The 23,805-nt window shown below is 41.0% G+C and overlaps 1 protein-coding gene across 1 annotated transcript in view; it reads left to right on the plus strand.

The window, feature by feature from the left end:
• The window catches only part of macf1b (microtubule actin crosslinking factor 1b), a 24,652-nt gene extending 1,878 nt beyond the window's left edge, over positions 1–22,774 (plus strand). Inside the window, exons 2-33 of the mRNA XM_036129916.1 lie at positions 1,083–1,202; positions 1,307–1,414; positions 1,517–1,735; positions 2,069–2,272; positions 2,352–2,583; positions 2,664–2,890; positions 2,980–3,102; positions 3,191–3,292; positions 3,661–3,762; positions 3,864–4,028; positions 4,752–4,907; positions 5,010–5,207; positions 7,607–7,735; positions 7,879–8,049; positions 8,164–8,319; positions 8,415–8,621; positions 8,700–8,819; positions 9,769–9,938; positions 10,045–10,204; positions 10,335–10,529; positions 11,314–11,439; positions 11,723–11,866; positions 12,772–12,960; positions 13,054–13,168; positions 13,277–13,443; positions 13,566–13,728; positions 13,838–13,992; positions 14,078–14,152; positions 16,135–16,252; positions 16,667–16,812; positions 19,047–19,167; positions 19,263–22,774. Of these exons, the coding sequence (XP_035985809.1) occupies positions 1,352–1,414; positions 1,517–1,735; positions 2,069–2,272; positions 2,352–2,583; positions 2,664–2,890; positions 2,980–3,102; positions 3,191–3,292; positions 3,661–3,762; positions 3,864–4,028; positions 4,752–4,907; positions 5,010–5,207; positions 7,607–7,735; positions 7,879–8,049; positions 8,164–8,319; positions 8,415–8,621; positions 8,700–8,819; positions 9,769–9,938; positions 10,045–10,204; positions 10,335–10,529; positions 11,314–11,439; positions 11,723–11,866; positions 12,772–12,960; positions 13,054–13,168; positions 13,277–13,443; positions 13,566–13,728; positions 13,838–13,992; positions 14,078–14,152; positions 16,135–16,252; positions 16,667–16,812; positions 19,047–19,167; positions 19,263–19,288 (4,644 nt within the window). The 5' untranslated portion in view covers positions 1,083–1,202; positions 1,307–1,351 and the 3' untranslated portion in view covers positions 19,289–22,774. The remainder of the gene's footprint in view (positions 1–1,082; positions 1,203–1,306; positions 1,415–1,516; positions 1,736–2,068; positions 2,273–2,351; positions 2,584–2,663; positions 2,891–2,979; positions 3,103–3,190; positions 3,293–3,660; positions 3,763–3,863; positions 4,029–4,751; positions 4,908–5,009; positions 5,208–7,606; positions 7,736–7,878; positions 8,050–8,163; positions 8,320–8,414; positions 8,622–8,699; positions 8,820–9,768; positions 9,939–10,044; positions 10,205–10,334; positions 10,530–11,313; positions 11,440–11,722; positions 11,867–12,771; positions 12,961–13,053; positions 13,169–13,276; positions 13,444–13,565; positions 13,729–13,837; positions 13,993–14,077; positions 14,153–16,134; positions 16,253–16,666; positions 16,813–19,046; positions 19,168–19,262) is intronic.
• The last annotated feature ends 1,031 nt before the right edge of the window (positions 22,775–23,805 follow it).

Consider the following 23,805-nt stretch of genomic DNA (forward strand, 5'->3'; position numbering starts at 1 on the left):
TCCATAGCATCAATGCCTTTATCTTGCGGGAACTGCTGACACACTCCAGCCACATGAGGTGTAGCATTATCTTGCATTAGGAGGAACCCAGGGCCAACCGCACCAGCATATGGTCTCACAATGGGTCTGAGGATCTCATCTCTGTACCTAATGGCAGTCAGACTACCTCTGGCGAACATATAGAGGGCCCCCAAGAAAATGCCACCCCACACCATTACTGACCGTGGCTGGAGGATGTTGCAGGGAGCATAACATTCTCCACGGCGTCTCCAGACTCTGTCACATCTGCTCAGTGTGAATCTGCTTTCATCTGTGAAGAGCACACAGCGCCAGTGGCGAATTTGGCAACGTTGGTGTTCTCTGGCATATGCCAAACGTCCTGCACGGTGTTGGGCTGTAACCATAACCCCCACCTGTGGACGTCGGGCCCTCATACCACCCTCATGGAGTCTGTTTCTGATCGTTTGAGCAGAGACATGCATATTTGTGGCCTGCTGGAGGTCATTCTGCAGGGCTTTAGCAGTGCTCTTCTTGTTCCTCCTTGCAGGAGGTAGCGGTCCTGCTGTAGGGTTGTTGCTCTCCTAGAGCATTTTCCGCGTCTCCTGATGTACTGGTCTCCTAGTAGCATCTCCATGCTCTGGACTCTATGCTGACAGACACCGCAAACCTTCTTGCCACATCTCGCATTAATGTGCCATCCTGGATGAGCTGCACTACCTGAGCGACTTGTGTGGGTTGTAAACTCCGTTTCATGCTACCACTAGAGTGAAAACACCACCAGCATTCAAAAGTCTGTGGTCACCACCTGCAGAACTTCTCCTTTATTGGGGGGGGGGGGGGGGGGGGGTGCTAATTTTCTATACTTTCTATCTGGTGTCTATTCCATTTGCACAACAACAGGTGAAATTGATTGTCAATCAGTGTTGCTTCTCAAGTGGACAGTTTGAGTTCACAGAAGTGGGATTGACTTGGAGTTACATTGTGTTGTTTAAGTGTTCCCTTTATTTTTTTGAGAAGTGTAGGAAATTACCAAAAAGCTGATATATCTTTTTAAAGATAACATCTGCCTGTTTTTTTCTCAGTTGGAACAGGCTGTGGTAAAGGAGATTACCTGGTTCAAAGACACCACACACAATCTTGAAAAGCTTAAAACAATAAATCTGGACCCAAAGATCATAGCAGAGCAACTCAACGAACAGAAGGTCAGAACAACTCTTCATATATAAATGCATTTTATCAAATTGTGTATACGGAGCCTTGAGACTGTTTCGAAATTGTGCTTAAATAAAAATGCATTTTGATTTAGATTTTAGCAGTAGAGATCCTTCAACACAAATTCAACATTGAGAAGATGGTCAAGATAGCTGAAATCTTGATGACTTATAGTGACGAAGGAGCAGCTGGAGATCTTCAGGTGAAACCGCAGCTTTGTTTCATGACACCATCTTTTTGATAATGAATGGAGAAATATATATAGGTTTAAAGTGTTGATTAGCATTGTTCAATCTCCCTTCAGACGCCACTAGAAGCCCTACAGGAACAGTGCAACACCACCTCAGCCACCAATGCCCACGTGGTCCTGCAGTTTGAGCATGCCCAGTCGCTTCTTGCCCAGTTCTCTGAGGGTCTGGCTGAGGTCTCTCCTTGGCTGAAAGAAACTCAGAAGCTAATTGGCCAGCTCTCCCTGAGCACAATTAGCTATGAAGCACTCCGGGAACAACAGGAGCTCTTACAGGTAGAGGAAACATGATCCTTTGAATTGTCCTGGTCAACAAAGAAGTTCTTTAATGCAGTACTTTAGAGTCTGCCAACACGTTTGTTTGGTCAAATGAGCTGATATGCACAAGCCTAGTTTGTCGACGCAATCTGGTTAATGACAAGGTATCTTTTATCCTGATGCACAATAATGGCGCTTTTGTTCTGTGATGAATAGGCTACAACTGAGAGTAAGACAAAATGTGTTTTCCCCCTTCAGTTTCTTCCTATTAATTTAAATCATATAATTTTGTGCACAAATAACTAAACACTTTTCAGAAGAATAAACCTTTTTTTATCTTGCTTTGCAAAGGGTCTCAGAGAGTCTATAGCAGAACATCGACCTTTGATTGCGCGCCAGTGCGTTCTAGCTAAGCACTTGTCAGAACTGAACCCTGTTCAGGGTGAACAGTTCTCTCAAAAGGCAGCAGAGGCTGAGGAGCAACACAAAGCCATCAGACAACGTGTCAGAGAAACTGCCAGCCTCCTTGAGGAGTCCTTGCCACGATTTACACAAGTAAGAATGCTCTTTTTAAGCGGGAACACTACAAGTTTCACACAACAACACAACGCCATGTCTCCTTTTACTCCTGCAGTTGAATGAAAGGATGACCCTTATCAGAGAGAGCCTGGAGCGCCTACACAGTCGCATACAGACACCCACCTCTCTTCAAGGTCTCACACCAAAGATTCAGGAACAGCTCCAAGAAAACAAGCAAACCCTTATTGAGCTGTCCAAGCTGGAACTGGGTCTTAACAGTGTCAAAGGGCAGGCAGATGAGCTGCTGGCAAACACTCAGGTGGCAGGGGACAATACCATTGGCACAAGTAACTAATCTTTTTAAACATTAAAAACCACAATGCCTTTGACTTTGCAAAGAGTAACACCTGTACAATATCTTTGTTAGCAATTCAGGGTCGAGTGTCCGGCCTGTCCAAGATGTGGGATGAGACTTATAAATGTGCTCAGGAGAGGGAGAGCTGGTTACTGAAGCTTCTGGATCTCGCCATGAAGTACTGGAGTGATTTCAGCGAAATGACAAATGACCTGAACGATGCTCAGCAGGCCATTTTGGATCTCAATGCCTGTCTGACAGATTCTGAAACAATCCGCCAAAGCCTTGGAAGCATGCAGGTTCGTCTGGAAACACTTAAGCAATAAGACAAAAAATAGCTCACTAACAGGTAATACGATGTAATCATTTAGATTCTCTCAACTTCTAGTCACTTAGGGAGGATATAGACAGCTTGCAAGGAGACTTGGACAATCTTGGAGTCCTAGGAATGGATCTGATGTTAGCATGCGGCGACACAGAAAAACCAGACGTCACAAAAAGCATGGATGAAGTAAGAAGGCTTTATTCAACAGAATCCTTTTCTAATCCTGAAGCAAAGGTAAATTAAAATGTTTTTTTTTTTATCTGTTGTCTTGAAGCTTTATTGCACGTGGAATAATTTAAGCAAACTTTGGACGGACTCTAACAAGAAGCTAGAGGACTCCTTGCAGATGGCGCTTCATTATCAAGATACCATGCAGGTCAGTGCTGCAATACTATCTATGTATTCTGATTTGGATTATCAAACACGTTGACTTGGCTCTGGAAAAGCGTAGAAACAAAATTGCATTTTTTTTGTATATACAATTAACAGAATTGAAACAAAACTAATTCTAAAGAACTAGAAAAGAAAAATGTGTTTAAAAAAAGATTTATGTCAAGCACACCAAGAATTGTAAACACACTGTTATTTGCACATTATGAAATAATGGAAATATTTTTTTTTACTTGAATACAACACATACAGTATTTTTCATATAAAAATGTCTGATTTTGTCATCTTTGAGTACAAAACACAATAAAATTGTAGTTTTAGAATAACATACTTCAAAAATTATATTATTAACAGGGCCTTTTCGAGTGGTTAAAGTCAGTGGAGTTGAGATCTACAGAGGAATTTATAGTAGGAACTGACTTGGAGGCTGTCAAAGAGCAGCTCTGTGATCTTAAGGTGAGCTCATACATGAAACCCTTTTATGAGGCTGATGGACTAAACGTTGTTTCAATGAACTGAATGCTATGCTCACATTTAACCTGTCTTACCTGCCCCAGGAATTTAAGCGAGAACTGTACCAGAAGAAGATTGAGATTGAGAGCCTGAACCATCGCTTTGTGTGCCGGTTGTCTCCGGGCTCGGAACGCCCCGGCTCATTCTCTCCGCTGTGCGACTTTAGACAGCGGTGGGACAGACTTGAGTCTGAGACCGTGAACAGACAGGTGGGAAATGTGTAATCAAGAAATCTACTTTAATTATTGGTTAAATATTACTGTGTTAAACTAATTGGATTTTACTGACTAACTCACACAGCCCTCGTAGCTTTGGCAGGTACACCTGTTCAATTGCTTGCTAGCACTAATAGTGACTCTGGCAATTACATGGTAATAATTTAATACACCTACACATTAATAGATAGTGAAGACTACAACAGGATGTTTATGTGAAGCTTAGAGACAAGGGTCCATAAAACAGAACATATCCAGTGAGTAATATTTGTTTGGTCAAAAGCTCTTTGTTGATGTCATATTTTCTTTTTTTTTCATGCTGTTTTTTTCTATTGTCAAGCACTTCCACCTTTTATTACCACAATGATCTTATCTTCTGGTGGCTACCTCCATCATGATAATGCATCATTCACAATGAGCAGCTTTCTTGAAGATAACAATGAGTTCACTGTCCTCCACTCCCCTCCTTGGTCAACAGACATCAATCCAATAGATCACTCATGGGGGTAGTAAGTAGATATGGATCAAAACTCTCTGAGGAATGTTTCTGACTTGTTCAATCAATGCCATGAAACATTGAGGCAGTTAGGAAGGCAAAAGAGGGCATCAAACTCATGCTAAGAAGTTGTCTAATAAAGTACCTTGCATGTTTGTGTATGTTTGGCTTTATGTAACACTAATCGAGTAAAAATATTCTATCCATGTTACATTTTTCAGCATGTGTTAGAGTGTGCTCTGCTGGGTCTGGGTCAGTTCCAAAACACACTGGATGAGCTGCACACATGGCTTTCCAGAACCGCTGAACAGCTACATGGCAACCAGCCAATCAGCATGGACCTGCAGACCTGTGAAATAGAGCTAGCTAAGCACAAGGTTTGTGATGGACTTTTAAACTGAACAGTGTTTTAATCTTAACTTTCTCATCTCTGATGCCTTTTTTCTCTCTCTCTCTCTCTCTCTCTCTTGTCCCCAAAGGTGTTACGCAATGATGTCATGTCTCATGTTCGCACCATTGAGTCTCTGAACCAGGCAGGCAGGAAGCTGCTGGAGGCTGGGTCTGGAGACAGCACACATTGTCTGCAGTCTCAGTTGGAGGAAGTGAATGAAAGTTGGGAGTTTGTGCGCTGCGAGACTGAGCGCAGGCAGCTGGAATTAGAGAACAGACTGAGTCAGGTGAACAGCAAAAATTGAATGGTGTGATACCCTCTGGTGGCCATATTCAGCAATGCACCATCAAAAGCTATTATCTACATATCTTAATTTAAATACTTGATTTAGATTTCGTCTTAAAAGTTTTTTTTTTTTTAAATCCAGGTACAATATGATAAAATTGAAAATCATCAAAAAAATTTATTTATGTATTTCAAAAGTAAAACCCCCTTTATTTCCCATACATGATACTGATATATATCCATGTGTTTCTTTTAATTATAAATTTCATCTCATTTACCATTGACAGCATAGCCTGCAGCTTGAGTCGGAGCCTTAAGAGCGAATATACACAGACATATCTAGGATATGGGTAACTCTTGCATTCCTTGTTTTCAGGCAAGACAACATTAGGAGCATCTTATTTGGATTTGCGTGAAACAAATTTAGACTTTTGCTCAGTGGTTAAAAGCCCTTTTTTTTAGATGAAAGTAACTTTTACACTTCAGTTGGAAATTAAGGTCCCAGGGTTTGAAAGTGGAGAGGAGAGGCACAGAATCCAAGTACCGTAACAATAAAGAATTTTTATTGTTACCACGTGTTAGTGTGGTGAATTATATATTTTTTTAGACGGACATTGGCTCAGAATGTACACAAATTGTAATGAATGATGTGGTGAAGAACCCAGAATTCAGCCAAACACTGTAGAAAAGCTTTTGACGGTGTTTTAATGGAGGGAAGGTGAGGGAATCAAAACAGTCAAACAGAACAGGGTCCAAAAAGGGTAAGGCAGACATCCAGACAACTTGACAGGGAACCGGCAACAGAACTGGGCAGAACAAAACAGATCAGGTTACAGACAGGATCAATGATGTGCTGGGAGCTCTTACCAAACTGAGGCAGCAGACACATGGGTGACAAGTGTGACGAACCGACGGGGAGCAGAGAACTAAGGCAGGTTTAAATAGGCGGATAGAACAGGTGAGCGGAGGGAAACTAATCAAGAACAGGTGGGAGTGATTAAGGGAGCAGACAGGACACTAGAAAATAACCCTAAGACAAAACCAAGCAAACCAAGCACAGAACTAAAAGCAGAGCTAAAACAGGGACCAGATAACTAACACAATAAAGGGGCTAAACTAGAATCCAAAAACGGAAATAAATCCAAGGGCGAAAAGAGCTACTTTAACCAAATAATAAACATAAACCAGAACAGAACGTGACACAAATAATGTATGCCGGCGGACACAACAGACATAGTATTTCCAGTGTGTATAATATATATAAAGTCTGACATCATTCTTTTTTTTAACAATATGAATCACTGTGCAGTTGCATGAATTAATCCCTCGAAGCTTCTTCAATGATGCATTCATGCCCGCAGTAAATTCTGTAATCTAAAACCTTCATACATAGAATAGTGCAATCAGGTATTCCTGAGAAATTGGGGTGTACAAAAAGGCGTTAACAGTAGTGTTATTGTAACATGTAACACACCATAATCTTCTCCGCAGGGAGCGATGGTCCTTACAGCTTTTGGAAGGAAGCTGTTTTTGAGCCTGTTAGTTTTGGATTTAGTGTTCATGAAACGTTTACCTGATGGAAGTGGGTCAAACAGTGCATTGCCTGGTCCGGTGGGATCAGCGGCAATGCGCCTGGCCCTCCTCTAGACTCGAGCAACATAAACCATGTCCAGATCTTGCAGACGGCAAGTCTTTAATGTCCTGTGTAAAGTTTTCAGTCGATGATGGTTTGGGGAACCATGTAGCCTGCTGGATTTTGGCCCACTGTGTTTTATCAAGTTCTGAGTCGGCGCCGCTGCTGGAAATTTCAGCGAACTTTGTGCTTCCCTCTGCAGATTAAATTTTGGTGCAGCACATATCACCTATACTGGCAAAATAGTGATACCTGCTCCAATGAAATCGCTGTGCTTGATTGGCCTAATTACTCTCTTGAGCTGAACCCTGTATGGACTATTATACAGAGAATGTTGGGGAGTAGATGAGGTGAATGGTGCTGTTAAATCAACCTATGCCCCCTTGCTACCTCAGTATAATCATACACTGCTCACATCCATGTTAGGCTGCAGTCATGCAGGCAAAAGATGCCCTGACACCTTTTGTCTGCATGACTGCAGGCCGGCATATTGGTGTTATATACTGTACAGCACATTGGCTTCTTTGTCTTATACATTAATCTATTTTTATGAGGAGCTGCATTCTAGGTTTTCAATAGCCATTATCATCAAAATGAGCAGAATTAAACATTCAAAATGCATGAATCACACTGTGTGCAATTAATAAATATAGCATTCACTTTTTGTATTCAGTAACAGAAATAAACTTTCTGTGAACAAATATATTTAGATGCAACTGCTTATCCTGCTAAAGTCCTCATTTAAAGTATACCTTGTTTTATTAAAGGTGCAAGATGTTACCATGGAGATCCAGGATCTCATTCAGTGGCTGGAAAACACAGACCTGAGGCTGTCGTCCGCTAAAACCACCTGGGGCTTGCCAGATTCAGCAAGTGAAAGGCTTAATGCACATTTGGTAAAACTCAATTCCTTACTCCTGATTGCAGTGAACATGGAAAATAAATAGCTGCTAAAGCTAATATTTTTAAATACATAAGTTGTAATATGTTTATAAAACTTTTTTGACTTGATGATTTTTTTTTTTCACTTGACAAACAGGAATTGTGTAATGAGATGGAGTCTAAAGTTCAAGCCTACACAAATGTGAGGAATGCCATTACTGGGATGCTGGAGCGAGGAGACCTCGTGAGGGGGTCAAGCACGGAGCACAGCTTATCTATACTGGAACAGAAGTGGACATCTGTTTACAGCAAAGTCCAGGAGCGCAAAGTAATTAGTCTTCACGCAATCAAAATGTTATGTCTAGTAAATCTAGTTTTAAAGCATGCTATTTGATTATTGAGAACCTCAGTGCTTGATTGTGGCACAATTCTTTGCATGCAGGCTAAGCTTACAGAGGGTCTGAGTCTGGCCAAGGAGTTTCACAGCAGTGTCCAGGAACTTTTGAAAAAGATGAGCGAGTGTGAAGAGTCTATTAGGGTTCTCCCTGCTCCAAGTTTTGTTCTGGACACAGTTTCCACCCAACTGCAAGAACATAAGGTGATTTTATGAAATAATTCAAGCCAAAGTCTTGCTATTCATTAAAAGATTGTTTTCATGATTAAAAAAAACATGTATTTTTTTTTTTGTCACAGATCCTGCTGAATGAGATAAATGGCTACAGTGAGAAGAAGACCTCAGTGGAGAATACAGGCTGTAGGCTAACAGAGCTGAGCAGGAAGGAAGACTGCGATGTTATTCACAACCTAATAATGACAGTTCAGGATCGATACAAGAAGCTCGTGCAGCGAACGTCGGAGAGAGGCAGGGCGCTGGAGGATGTCAAAAAACATGTTAAACAGGTAAAGATGAAGCTTCACCGTTATTAAACAACACACATACATATTCAATCCACCTTTATTTCCCCTTTTTTTCCCCAGTTTATTGAATCTTGGCGTCTCCTTGTGGACTGGATGACAGAGGTTGAACAAACGCTGGATACACATAAGGAGGTCGGAGTGTCCCATGAGGAGATAAAGCAGCAACTCGTAGAACAGAAGGTGCAAAAACTATTGACGTACACTTCTGCTAGTATGAGGTTCTCCCTGAGTAATAATCTTAACTATTAATCGCAAAATAACCAAAATGTTGAAAAAATTCTTAACTGGTTGAAAATTAGAGTATTGAATAACTTAATACATTTCAGAAGCTAAAAGTAAATAAAACACCAGCAAAATGTTTTTACGTCCTTATTATATATAATACAAACAGAAAGGTACCTTGGTGATGCTCAGGCTACCCCAAGCTCTCCCACCACAAAACTTTAAATAAAATCGTTCAGAGCAGCAACATGTGTGCCAAACAGTCACAAGCAAGGAGGAGAAGGAGACTCTAAGCCCACATGTGACCTTCCTTTACAGAGCAGACTTAAGTCCCGGTTGGTCCTTATTAATGATCAAATCAGAGCTCAAAACTCCAAATTGACACCAGCCTGTGTTCTGAACCCGACAAGGAATAAGAAAAAAGGGGAAGGGGAAAACAAAAACTGAAACAGAATCAGAATGAGCTTTATTGCCAAGTAGTATTTTACACGTACAAGAAATTTCCTTTGGTGATAAGCTGCTACACATAGACAAACATACAATTGACATAAGAAAACACAGTCTTCCAGACATGTAGCAGTTGAGCTCCACAGCATGACTGTCCATGTTTTTCTTGGGCATACGTGTTTCCAAAGAAATCAATTTGCCTTTTTTTGCAAGTCATGTTTTTGCACAGCAATGTCTCTGACATCTCATTAAAAATTATTTTAATTGTGTTGATACAATGTTTAGCAACCGCAGGTGTTTACCTCCATACCAGGAATGGTTCAATTAATGTCTGTTGAATTTAATTAATGAAGTTTGAATTTGAATTCTAATTAGGAGCAAAATAAAACAGTTGTGTTTTTAAACATGCTTTTTCTTTGAATGTATCTGATTATTGAAAAACTTCTCCATCTGTTATCAGGAGTTTCAGAAACTACTAAGATCAAAAAGGCCCATGTATGACGCCACGTCGAAGAGCGGCCGCAGCCTCCATGAAAGAGCTCAAAGCAGCCGTGACAGGCAGCATCTGGAAAACCTGCTGGCTGAACTCAAAGACACATGGGACACCATCACCGGGAAGTCCATTGAGAGGTACAACTGGGCTGAAAGAGGACAAACCCATATTTCTACCTGCTGATGAGCCAAGTCTGAAAAAAAATGTACCACTGTTGCTGTCTGTGTGCTTTGTGTCTTTAAGACAACATAAGCTGGAGGAAGCCCTGCTGTTCTCAGGAAGATTCACCGATGCTCTGCACGCGCTCAATGACTGGTTGTACAGAGCAGAGCCCCACCTGGCCGAGGACGTTCCCGTTGGTGGCGACAAAGACATGGTCACCAACCTCATAGACAAACACAAGGTACCTTTTTCATAAATCGGATCCCTTTGCTACCAATTCAAGAAAATGTCAGCCCAAGATTTTAATAAAAGTTGAAGTCATCTGGATTGGATGGGGAATAATGTCCAATGTTGCTGTTTATTTTTCGAAGGCCTTCCAGAAGGAGTTGGGAAAACGAGCCGGATGCATAAGGACCCTGAAGCGCTCTGTGCGGGATCTGACCAGGAGCAGCACGGCCGATGCTCACTGGCTGCAGGAGCAGATGGAGGAGCTGGAGGGCCGCTGGGACGCTGTGTGCCGACTGTCAGTGAGCAAACAGGACAGACTGGAGGCCGCACTTCAGCAGGTACCACTGCTCTGTGTGTGCTCCGTGTCAGATGTACTCTCAGACTGTAGTCTGTATCAGGTGAAAAGTAAGCTAACTTTAAAACATTTATTTGAAAACAATATTTGGAAGTGGAAGTTTTTCTTTGGAATTTGAAGAAACCTCTTCACGTCTGCTTACATTAAAACCAATAACCTCCGCATATTTTATTTGAACCTTATGTGGCACAGCAACATAAATGGCGCATATAGTAAAAAACAAAAATGCAGCAAATATTTGTAATTGATTCCCATTGCTAATGAGTAAATGGACTAGACCAGCATGTAGTTTAACCTCACCCTAAATATATCTGCTCTGACCTGAGAGGATTGATAGAGAACATTAATGTACAAGCAGCAGCACGGCAAACAAGAAACACAGCAGATAGGTCTGAGGAAGTTGTGCAGGTTATAAATCAAAACCCAAAACCGTTGAACGTTACAGAGCACTGTTCATGATGTCTTCTGAAAATGAAAAAGAAAAGGTCTGCTACAACCATAAACCCTACCCAGACAGAGCCATCCACCTGATATGGAAGGCCAAATGATTTGTTTACTTTGGAAGGGCTACAAAAATGAATAGCTCAGGTGAGGGAATCTAAAATCTACCACCATTAGTCATTAAAATACATTCAGATTTGTGGTTTTAACAGGACTACATATGGATAAAGCTGAAGTGGCCTGAACACTTTTGTGAAACAGTTCTTATCATGAGCTGTATGTGTGCCTCGCTCTCCTGAATGTGTCTTTTCCTTCATTCTCCTCAGGCTGAGAAGTTTGATGGTCTGGTTCACTCTTTCATGGAGAGGCTCACAGAAGCAGAGAGGGTCCTAAAATACGGGGTCATACCAGAGGAGGAGGACAGTTTGCTCACCTTCCAGAAGCAACACGAGGTCAGTATGACAAGATACTTTAGCGCTCCAAGGAGGAAGAACTTATTTTCCCATCCTATCTGCTTCTGTGAAGGTCAGGGGGGGGGGGGGGGGTCTGCAGCTGAGTAAGCAGCTGTTGATAAGCCCAAGGGCGATGAAACCAGGTGGTGTCTGAGGGGAATTATTCTGAACATCAAGCATTCATCATGCATGAGAATAACAAAGTAGTGTTTTAGGCATTTCAGGATAAACACCTTTGCTACTAGATAAACTGTGAAATCAATCATGTCTCTGTTCCTCACAGGAGTCTCTACGTGCCTTGCATGCTCAAGGGGTAGAGCTGGAGAACATCCAGAATCTGGGTGAGGAGATTCTGGCCACTGGTCACCCAAACTCCATAATAACTCTCAAATCTTGGATCAGTGTCACCAAGACGCGCTATGAGGAGGTGGGTATCTTCATGTCATAATAAAAGCTACAAATGCACTGATCAGAGATTAGCATCCACATTCCAATCTCTGTTTTTTTGTAAAGCTTTGACCTTAGGACACTTTACCCTTAAGAACTATAATAAGAGGATGCAAGGAGATAAAAGTTTTTGTAGCCATTCTGCCATTACCAATCAATAAAAAACGATTTTACAAATACTTTAAAACAAAGACAGAAGAGTTGATGCATTGAGATGTCTTTAGCATCTTATATAAACATTATTAGCTGTATTAATTTTTCTTTGTTTTTCAGCATCACTAAAATAGCTACCTCTATTAGAATTTCTCAAGAAGGTAGATCCCTACTTCAACTCTAAGCTTCCCAAAGGCTGCCACCATTTCCAAGTATATTGTGTCCCAAAACATAGGTTTTGGGACACAATACCTATGACTCCCTTTCCAACCCCAAATGAACTGCAAAAATGACTCCACCATTATTTAAAATTTCCCTTTAAATTAGCGTCCTAATTTTGGACTTTAGTTTTGAACACCAGCTGGTACTTAAAATAGTTAACCTTGAGTTGTCTTTACTCGGTAACAGCATCCACACCCTTGAGTATTGTTAGCATTACCTGTTAGCACTTAAACAAGATGTGTTTAGATATTTAGCTTTGGGTGTTTCCAACCACCTGGTCACCGAAAAAAGCTATTCCAGTTACCAAACCTTTTCTCAGTGCATCTCTATTAGGTGCTCTAAAGACAATATTAACATTCAGGTAAGTGTTACATCAGTAATATGACTTCAATCCAGTAACTGCTGTAAGACAATTGTTGATCCAATAAAGGTTAACTATAAAAAGAAAAATGAAAAAAAAAAAAACGTTAACCTTCAAGAGATGCTCTTCTTACCTGTTTTCGGAGGCAGGTTCAGACATGGGCCCAGCAGCAGGCTCAGAAGATCCAGGCCAGCTTGACAGCCCTGGAAGCAGAAAAAGAGGAAGTCCAGAGACTTTTGGACTGGATCGCATCAGCAGAGGAGGCTCTCGTTCTCAGGGAGGAAGAACCTCTGTCCGAGAGAACAGAGCAGAACCAAGAACTTATTGAGCAGCACACGGTACAACCAAGCTCTCTGCGGAGGACACAAACTCTCTGGGCGCTGCTTCACAGCATACTTATGCTGCCACGTCATTTGTCATGCTCTCTGCAGGTGTTCATGGAAGAAATGAAGAAAAAATTCCCAGAGATTGTACATGCCACAAAATCCTGCAAACACAAGACCATTCCCAAGCGTCAAGCTTCCCCCATCAAGAGGCCACTTGCAAGTAAGAGAACTGCAACCTTAACGTCAATCACTAACATCAACTGCACCTATAAGGGTCCAGAAGATAGTAATTATATCTGGACTCTTGTCTGACTGTTTCACTTTCCAGAGAGGAGGAGCACTATGAAGCTGCCGCCTGTCATACCGGTCCCCTTAGAGCACCTTGACCCTCAGACCCCACAGCTCATTCAGCTGGTCAGTCAGTGGCAGAAACTTTGGCACATGGCTGTGGCGAGACAGAGTCGCTTGGAACAACACCAGCAGATGCTCAGAGAGGTTACTGCTCTTTTTTTTAAAAAAAACTTTGATTTAAAAATATTAGCCTGCTGAGAAAACTAGCGTAACTGCTATATTCTTTACTTTGCGTAAAGGTTGTTGTGCTTTGTTTATCTTTACAGATGGAGGAATTTGCAAACTTTGACTTCAACGTCTGGCGAAAGCGTTACATTGAGTGGATCAGTCATCTGAAGTCCCGGATCTTAGACGTGTTCCGTAGCATTGACCGGGACCAGGATGGCCGGGTCAGCCGGAAGGAGTTCATTGATTATGTCCTTGCCTCAAGTAAAATTCTCTTGCCAGAATTTCCCACGCTAAACCTGCAATCGATGACCGCAGCAATGGTTATTGATTGTAATACATCTTTGCTTTGTTCCCTGCTTGCCAATTTTAGAATTTCCAACCAACTCTCTGGAGATGAATGCAGTGGCAAACATTTTTGACTTGAACAATGATGGGTTCATTGACTACTATGAGTTTGTGAGTGCACTCCATCCTAGCAGAGACCCCTATAGGAAAGCACTGGATGCAGATCAAATTAATGAAGAGGTAAATTCAGAGGTTGCATTGTCACTTCACTTTAAAGCTTCGGCATTGTCGTCACTAATGTATGTTTTTGTTTTTATCTCCACAGGTGAGTCGACAGGTATCACAATGTAACTGCCCCAAGAGATTCCAGGTGGAACAAATAAGTGCCAATAGATACAGGGTGAGTCATTTTTGTAGACTCAATGTTTTTTTTACATGTCGCTTTAATCAATTAAAACTTTGTAAACCTAAACAAAAAAAAGCATTTGAAGCTTCCCCAGCTCTATGATGCGACTTGCAAAAGTATTTATACCATTACTCCTTTGACGTTTACATACTTCGTTTTATTACAATCAAATGTCAAAGATGACATTTGATTATTATGTTTATTGGTCCCTCTAATGCAAAGTAATTTAATGCAAAGTGCATCAGACCTCTGGTCATTGTGAAATTGTAGAATCACTTTACAATTACACCTTCAAGTTTTTTGTAGTATGTCTTTGTGGTAAAATAGGTCAGTGATACTAGATGGATAATGTCTGTGGACCTCAAAGGTTGTCGGTTAGAATCAGGTCATGGTCGTGGTGGGAGCATGATGTGGGTGGTGGTTCAGGGTGTTAGCAGATCGTGTTTTACTTGATCTCAGAAAGGTAGAATTTGGTGTCTAACCACATGGCCTTTTTCCATGTGTTTGCCATTTCTCCTACATTGTTTGTGGCAAACTGCAAAAAAGACACCTCATAGTTCTTAATTTAACAGTGACCTTCTTCTTGCCACTCCTCCAAAGTCTACATTTAGGAAATACACAATGAACAGCTGTCATTTCCAACAGAGATCCTTTCAGAGCATTGTTAATTATGAACATGTTTATGGGTAAAGCTCACTTTTCTGAGAACTTTAAACTGAACAATGTTGATTTTTGAATGAAGCGAATGCAGTTAACCCAGATCCAAGAGGCCAAAATGAACTTCTTCCCAACGGGTCCAAAACCAACCTTAGAGATAGGGTTAGGACCTCTGTCAAGCTCAAATAGAACCATTGCTTCTTCGCATCGAAAGGAGCCAGTTGAGGCGGTTAGAGCCTCTGATTCCCCCGCCCTCCCTCCGTGAGTCCCTTTTGCGACTGTCTAAGCATGTCACACTGGGAAGAGAGACCCTGGGCAAGACCCAGGACCCGCTGGAGGGAATATATACTCCTTACCTGGAATCTCCCAGAATGAGTTTGAGGGTGTTGCTGGGGAGAGGCATGTATTGGTTTTGCTTCTTGACCCATTATCCCCACAGATGGATGGTAGGACGTATGAATGGATGGATGTTTTTTTTTTTCAGATTCAAAATGTGCACATTTGAAGAAAAACCATGACATTTCCCTCATGCCCTAAGCATCAAATCTAACAGGGATTGAAATGCTTTTGTGACTCTGGGTTTACTTTGCATTAGTGGAGCATGGTTAGCTGGAATAACAGCATAGATGTTGTCATTTTCATGGAAATGTATTTTTCTTTTTTTTTACTATCAGAAAATGTACTGAGAGTCTGTGTGTCTGCCCTCGTTTCCAAGACAATAACTTTCTGCTATCCTGCGTGGGATTTAACTATGCACTAACAATTTAAAGGTGTAAACAAAAAACAATTGGCAAATCCCATATGCACTGACTTAATGAGAAGGGGGGGGGGGTAACTCAAAATGTCACACTCATTTTTCTTTCTGATGACAAAAGTGTGAAAATTTAACATCAACAAATCTATGGTAGATTACAAATGCTTGGCAATGGCTTGATTGTTTAGGTGGTAAAATACTAAACAATCAAGTTAATTTTATTTTCATAACACAGCTGGAATTTGGCAATATTTTACGCTGAGATTAAACTAAAAACAATCATTCTCAATACCCAGACTAGGTCACTTGAAAATATAAAAAACACAGACTCTTTAATCTTTCCCTGCACTTCTTAGCACAAAGTTGGGCTAACACATAAACTCCCAACAAATTTACATAATAAATACAATAAAGGATTTTCTTGTAAAGGGGAAAAAATGTGATATAAACTATGGGGTATGAAGAGCTTTTGCAAAACAACAAATCTTAAATATATTTCAATATATTTCATCTGTATCATTGTAAATTCTTATTTACATTTTCCTTCCTCCTGTATTTGGTGCAGTTTGGTGATTCCCAACAACTTCGGATGGTTCGAATCCTGCGGAGCACATTGATGGTTCGGGTTGGAGGAGGCTGGACAGCTCTCGATGAGTTCCTGGTTAAGAATGACCCCTGCAGAGGTCTGTCTGACAAAAAAATTAATAAATGTTTATATATATATATATATATATATATATATATATATATATATATATATAATTATTATTATTATTATTATTATTTTATTTTATTTTATTTATTTATTTATTTTTCCTGACTCGCTTATCCCTCATGGGGTTGCGAGGGGTGCTGGTACCTATCTCCAGGCCTTCAATGGCCGAGAGGCTGGGTACACCACTGTCTATAATATTTTATCAGGACATATAAATCAATTAGATAGACCTAAATAATTAATATAAAGTCAATTTTGTCAACAAGAATATTTTTTATTTCAACTATGAATGCATGATCATTTTTGTTGAGTATTATTCACCATTAATTGATAAATTACCAATTTTATAGAATTTTGTAAAATTATTCTCCCATCTCCACAGTCAAGGGTCGAACCAACCTGAAGATCAAGGAGAAGTATTTATCACCAACAGGGAGCACCACTAAGGGTTTGACTGTGAGCAGGTCGAACTCCAGCCTCAGCCTTTACAGTAGCGCCTCTGCCCCCACCAGCCCCATGACTCGCAAGGTAAGTTTTCAACCAGTCAACTAATCAGCCTTACTGGAATGAAGGGAACAGGGCATGGAAAAGACAGGAGTGGATCAGAGGAATCCAAAAAAGAACAATGCAAACTAGGGAGTTTATCTACAAAGGCAGGGGTTGAAAGTGACAAAGGAGGCAGATGAGTTAATCAGGGATGTGGATCAGCTGTGTCAGGGAAGCGAGCTGATATGAGCTGATCTACAAAGCAAAGAGGAAAAGCCTGGAACTAACATATTACAATAAACCTAAATGCAAAGAGAAAAGAACACAAGAAAGAAGCTAAATACAAAATAAGATAGATAGATAGATAGATAGATAGATAGATAGATAGATAGATAGATAGATAGATAGATAGATAGATAGATAGATAGATAGATAGATAGATAGATAGATAGATAGATAGATAGATAGATAGATAGAATTAATTTTATTACTTTTTTTTCTTCCCAGTGTCCTGTCTAGCAATATGGCAATAAGGATTGTTGTCCTAATGCCAAAAAGAGCTCAACAGATTTTACTTTCACAAGTGGAGCAGTACGGCTTTCGACCATAGTGCTCCGCTTGATTTATGCATGTACATTGTTTTATTATGATTCATGCAGGGAGTATTTCAAATTATGTGGACACTTCAAATGAGAAAGTAGGAGAGGAAAGGAAGAACAAGAAGAAAAAAAGAAAGAGAAAAGGTGAAAGAAAGAGGAGATAAAAGGGAGAGAATGATAACATGTCTACAGTCTGCTTCATCACCTGCAAAGAGAGATGTAAAAAGAACAGCACAACCAATGGATATAGTATAACAGATACAATAAAGTAACACCATGATACCATTGATGAATGATATGTATTATTATTTAATCTGACATGTATAATGTGGTATGTGAAGTTAAAAAATATGGGCTTTCTGTATAGAAGGGTACCTGGAACCCAGCACCTGTAGGTGTTTGTGAGAGTGCACGTGTGTATGTAAAGTTTATCCAAACGAAAAATGCTCAATAGTGGTTGTGAAGAGCCAAAGACCCATCCCCCCAGACACCCAAAGGAACCCCCAAAGCAAGGGCGCCCAACAGGGGCCAACACAGGAAATCTGAACCCCCACCAAGGGAAGAGGAGAGACGGCCCCGAGGAAACCCCCCAGCCGGCGCAATGCCGAAGCCCCCAGGAGCCGCGGGGGCAAGCCTGTGGGCTCCGCCGGCAGCCAGCTATGCTGAAGTGGAACCGGCCATGGGCCCCAGGGGCGCCAGGAGCCCCGGGGGGCCAGGCCCCGCGATGCAGCCACCAGGAATCAGCCGGGACCCGCCCTGGCATCTACCCCCGAACCCGAGGACCGCCAATTCACCAGCGGGCCAAGGCGCCAGCCAGCAGGGGGGTGCAGGATGGGGGGGATGGGCTCCACACTTAGCGGAGAGTTGAGATGTGCTTGGGAGAGGGAGCGGTTTGGACCCAAACCTGACAAGTAAAAAAAAAAAAAGAAACACACACAGTCTCATTCACACCTTCCCACCCTAGTGCCCCACTCACAACGCACAGACTCTCCAATAAAAAAAAAAAAACAAACAAACAAAAAAAAACAACGCCCTACACACATTCGCATATAACACTCACATCCAATAATCCCAGGTCTGGGCACCGGCACCCCAAAGGTGTACCAGGCCCCCAGGCCCAGTAGGTCATCCCTGAAATCCAGATTAGGTGTTGGAGGGGGTGGCGGCGTCACCACCACAATCCGACCTACCTGCTTCGGTCCCGACCCCCCATCCCGAACCCGGACCAGACGACCCCCGGCACAGCCCACCTGGGGATGGGGCCAACATGACCCGTACGGGCCAACCAACCACAGCCTCCCTGCCCCCCGAAATACCTAACAGGCCCACTCCCTCCCCCTCGATACCCTAGCCACCCCTCCCCCCACCCCTTTTTGGGGAGAGCAGAAGTGTCAGCCCCAGTCCCGGCAACTCCCCCGGGCCCCACAACAACCCTCCGCCAAGACCCCGGACCCGGTGGGGCACTCCTCCTCCAGGTCCCAGACTCCAGGCTGCAATCGGAGAACAGGGGTGTGAGAAAGACCCCGATCCTCCCTACGCCCGCTCAAATGTTGTGTTGTTACATGTTGAGAATTAACTTTGTTACTAAATGCAAAATAATAATAGAAAACTATTTGCGAGTACTAGAAGTACTGCCTTAGTCATACTAACTGGTGTATTTATTGTCTCTGCCATTAGGCATTACTCCTACGGAGTTTCTCAGGTGACCGGTGCATCCGTCCTAGGAGCTCTATAGCTGCTCTAGGCTCTGAGCTGCAGTTTGTCTCAGCAGGGGAAGACAACTCCCCCTCTCCCTCAGGTCAGGAAATCTGCTTTTTCATGCTTCCTCTGGTGTTGCCCCATTCACTTTGGTAACACCACATGGTGAGGTAATTCTGTGTCTTCTGTTTTCAGATGAAGCTGAGAAGTTGCCAACATGACAACCTCTGTCTCTGCTGCAAGCATTCCACCAAAACAAAGCTCTGGAGTAGCGGAACACTGACATAAATAGAAAGGAAAAGATAACCTGAGAAGAAATGTTGTCTTATTGACTGACCAGCTGATAAAATGATGATCCTGAAAATTGATAATGAATAGGCTGTGACTGTAAGAAACCAACATGAAGACAGATAATGGGGCAGATAATGGGGAGTCCATTCAGGGCCCAGCTAAAGCCTTTTCCACTTTGGGATTTTATACATTAATCCAATTACATAGAAAGTTTTGCATGGACAATAACAGCATGGTAGCCAGAGCCTTCCTCCATTCAGTGCTGCTTTTGTTCAGTTTCACTCTTCCGTGCTTTCGTGAAAATAAGCTAATGCAGATAATAGCGGATTATTGCAGTGGTTTTCCAAGTTGACAAAATTAGTAAAAGAACAGCAAGGGGTCGGCATAGGAAGGGGTTTTGCTGTGTGATTCTTCCTGAATGTCCAAATGATAATTATAAAACTAAACCAAACCAAACCACAGTGCTGTGAAAACAAATAGGCCCTTTACAGACTTATTATGTTTTGGATGTTTGTTTGTCACACTGGAATATTTCAGAACATCAAACTCTTCACAGATCCCAAAATGTACAAAATGACTTATTAAATCAGACATAAATAGTCTGAGTAAAACAGAACACAGTATACCAGTGGTGATTTCGTTTATTGGAGGAAGAAGCTATCCAAACCACTTTGGTCCTGTGTGCAAAAGTAATTGCACATCAAACCTAATTACTGGTTGTGCCACTCTTGAACACAACAACAACCATCTATGGTATCTAATGGCTAGTTTTAATCATTTCCGACTGACAGATGTTTAAGCAGCACCATGTAAGCTTTTAGCCAAGTATTAGCATAATTTGAGATATATAAAGGATTTTTCAGGTCAATATATAGAATCTGGAGTGTATCGACGCCCTGTGCTGCTTGCCCTTCTCAGAAACTTGCCTATGTAACTTCAGATTGTTGGAAACGTTGCTGGATGGGTCATGTGACATAGCCCGCCACTTTGCAGCAGCTACTTTTCTCATCTTCGAGTCAAAGTTTGTCATTGCCCAAGGCAAGCAAAATGCCAAAAACTATGGCTCCATCCGAATACCTTTTAATAATAGCTTCTAGATCCTGCTTCTTCCTTGATGGGGAGGAAAGGAGCTTTGGAGTGCTGTGCCGAATCAGACAGCCTTTAACGCTGACATCGTTATGTAATGGAAAGGCACATGGGTGAAGCGAGTCAAATCCAGGCCTACAGCCTTCCGAAAATGAACGACAGCGTAAACGCTCTCTGCTTTGCAGACGTTTTCATTGATTTCTGTGAAGGGGCTGTGCTGATACGTTATGTCACACAAAGGATTGTGGGATACATTAAGGGTTCTTACAGCTGGAAAGGGACGTCACGGGGTTCTTAGGCAAAACTAGCGGCGGGAGGGAGCATACAGGCTACTTTTCCTACCTCCTTCCTTATTGACTGCACTATTAGGACAGCACTTATCATGGCAACCGCTGACACACTTCTGCTTTGGCTAAAGAATCCTTGTTATATCAGGGAATTCAGATTGAGCCAATGTCTGAGGAGGCAGAAAAGAAAAAAAAGCGGATCTTGCCAAAAAATGTGCTTGTTGGTGTTTGATGAAAGAGCTTTCAGGATGCAAGACCCATTCTCTTTATGCATCATTATTATTAGACTGGTAAGTTATATTTTTCCTGTTGTATACAGAATATGTCTGAGTCTATTTTTTCCAGTTTTGTAGGAACTAAGTGCCAAGTTACCGGGCTAGAATTTGTCAGGCAACAAAAGAGATATGACACCCGATCAGACATTTTTTTATTTTGGTTCTCTGATGTAGGATTTAACCTAGAGTGTTGAATGTAGCCTTGTCCTTTTAAGTAACTCTATGACTTTTCAATCTGCTGGTCCAAAGTGGTCTGCTATCAGATTCCAAAACACGGAGGGAGACTGTTTATTTTTGCGACAGCGGCCTTAGTGGATGCTAAACCTGGGTGCTACTGGTCTAGTGCCCCTAATGGCTAAAGGTTACACTGTGCTGCTTTAATGAGTTTGTTTCTCATTAGTTCTTAAATTTCTTGCCATCGGGGCATGATGTGTTGCATTTTGTGATATTTTAACGTTCATGTTGTCTCCCAGGATTTATTTACATGAGTTAAAGGTTCAACAGGTCTGATATGGCAATTGAAAGTAATCAAAGTACATGATTCAATTGGGGCAAGTTCGTTTTGATAGCTTTTTAATCTTAATAATTGAAATCCTCATTTGAACACAGTATTTTGTGTTTACTGAAAAATCTACATGGGCCAAATAACTTTTCACAGCACTTAAAGTGACAGCCATGTTGGGCTGCCCTGAGTTTTGTATTACATTAATTTTCCTGATATAAGGGCAACGTTGTTGGCAGGACCACATTGTGATTTTGTTTTCTACCTTTTTACATATTTTCCAATGGTCATGCATTTGTGTTTTATACACTGGAGGTTGTGTTATTAGCAGTGCACTGAAAAATGAAAGGCTATTGTTGATCTGTAGAGATTATTTTCTCAGGAATGGTTCTGCCTGTGGAAGTGTTTTATTGAAACATTACTGTGAACATATGTCTGTTGGTTTCTTAAAAACACATAACTTTCTACAACAAGTTTCTGGTTTAGCACATTGTTCTTATATGAATATGCACTTTTATGTGTCTGTTTGCTGTGTACATGTTATGTTTTCCTCTGAAGCAAATTTGGCATTTGTTATCAAGACTGAGATATTTTACAGTTACATTTGATGGCAAGAGGGTAACAGGGATAATGAACCATTTCCTTTTTTTAAATATGATTTTTTTTTTATAGCAACATTAATTGTTACATATTTTACTTGTTGGGCATTTAGAAGCATTTATACAAATGCAGTAAAATGTCCAGGAAATGCGTAATAAGCTCCATTCAAGATTGCTAATAATCCTGCAAGATGTGTTTGTTGTGTGGGTATAAATTGTGAATTATAATTTTCTGCACAGAGTACTGTGCCTGTTTTATACTCTGACCTTTCATTATACACCAATTATTACTACAATATGTTAACAATAGAACTGCTGTATTTGTAAGGGTCGCTTTGTACTTTATCTACCTGAGGTTTGTGACAGTTGCTCATTGTATTTAGTCTATGCAGTTGTCAAACAAAATCGTTTTAAGGTTGAAATGGTTTTTACATGATCATGTTTGGACTTCAGAATACCCCGTTACTTATAAAATACAAAAAGCCAGCTTTCTGTCCTATTGCTATGCACCCTAATCTTTCTGTACTGTAATTGTTTCCACACCCAGCACCCAGCCTGATGACATATTTAGCAACTATGTAGACGATGCTCACTAATCATTTTACATCCACTTGTACAGAAACAAGGTTTTTGTAATAAAATTGAAGGTTTTTGTGACAGCTTTCAATTTGGTATTGTGTTGTTTTCGTGATAAAGTTAGCAGTCAGGAAAGATTAAGCAAACACACCCAGTTAATGATATCAAGATAATTACAGCTCAATCAGAAAAGTTAAAGAGGATCTTTGAATATCAGCTTTCAGGTCAAACGTCAACCTGCTTCCTGTATATCAGGATTCTTCAACTCCAGCCCTCAAGGTCCAGTGTCCTGCAACTTTTATATATGTCTCTGCTTCAACACATCTGAGTGAAATAAACAGATAATTAGCAGGACTCCGGAGAACTTGGCTGCACCTGGGAACTTTGGCTTCAGAGGGTACATGGGGAGAAATCTAAATTTAAAGAGACCTTCATTTCATACTGACAGCAGCTCAGGTGTGATTCTTGGTTTAGAAATTATAGGAAATGTAGTTTTATCTTATGATTGGTGACAATTTATCAGTGTGTGATATCCATTCCATTTTCTGTGCCTCATGTCATTCTCAAGATACAACAGAAAATTTCAATTCAATATTTGTAAAGCACACAACTGATAAGTTCCCGGAAATTTAAAAGTATAGAAAATGCTGAATCCATCCTCAATTAAATTACGTTAACCAGATTGATCATATTCACATTGATATAACTAAGTATGCTGGTAAATGTAATCAGAATCCATTTCTATGGGTCATTTTCATCATCCCAATGATCTAATCTCAATCAATGTTTGTGCCGTTCATTTACATTTAAGAATGCTGCTGCAAACTCAAGTCATGCGAAGCATCATGGGTCACTGGAAACAAAGTGGATAACCATGACATAATGCTTCTCTTTGAATTGTTAATCCTTCCTGTTACAGTCCATTTAATCCTTTATTTTGAAAAAGGCCCTATAATTAAGGCATCTAACAGCAATTCCAGCATTTAAACTTCCTAAATCCTAAATATTTCCTACAAAACTCCAGTATTAGTCAGTTTATATTAATCTTTCTTGTTAGATGCCATAATATTCACCACATCACAGCAAAACTGAAAGAATGTGTCCTCTTACCCTAATAGTCTC

The sequence above is a fragment of the Fundulus heteroclitus genome, chromosome 3 (assembly GCF_011125445.2).
Source record: "Fundulus heteroclitus isolate FHET01 chromosome 3, MU-UCD_Fhet_4.1, whole genome shotgun sequence".
Taxonomy (NCBI): Eukaryota; Metazoa; Chordata; class Actinopteri; order Cyprinodontiformes; family Fundulidae; genus Fundulus; species Fundulus heteroclitus.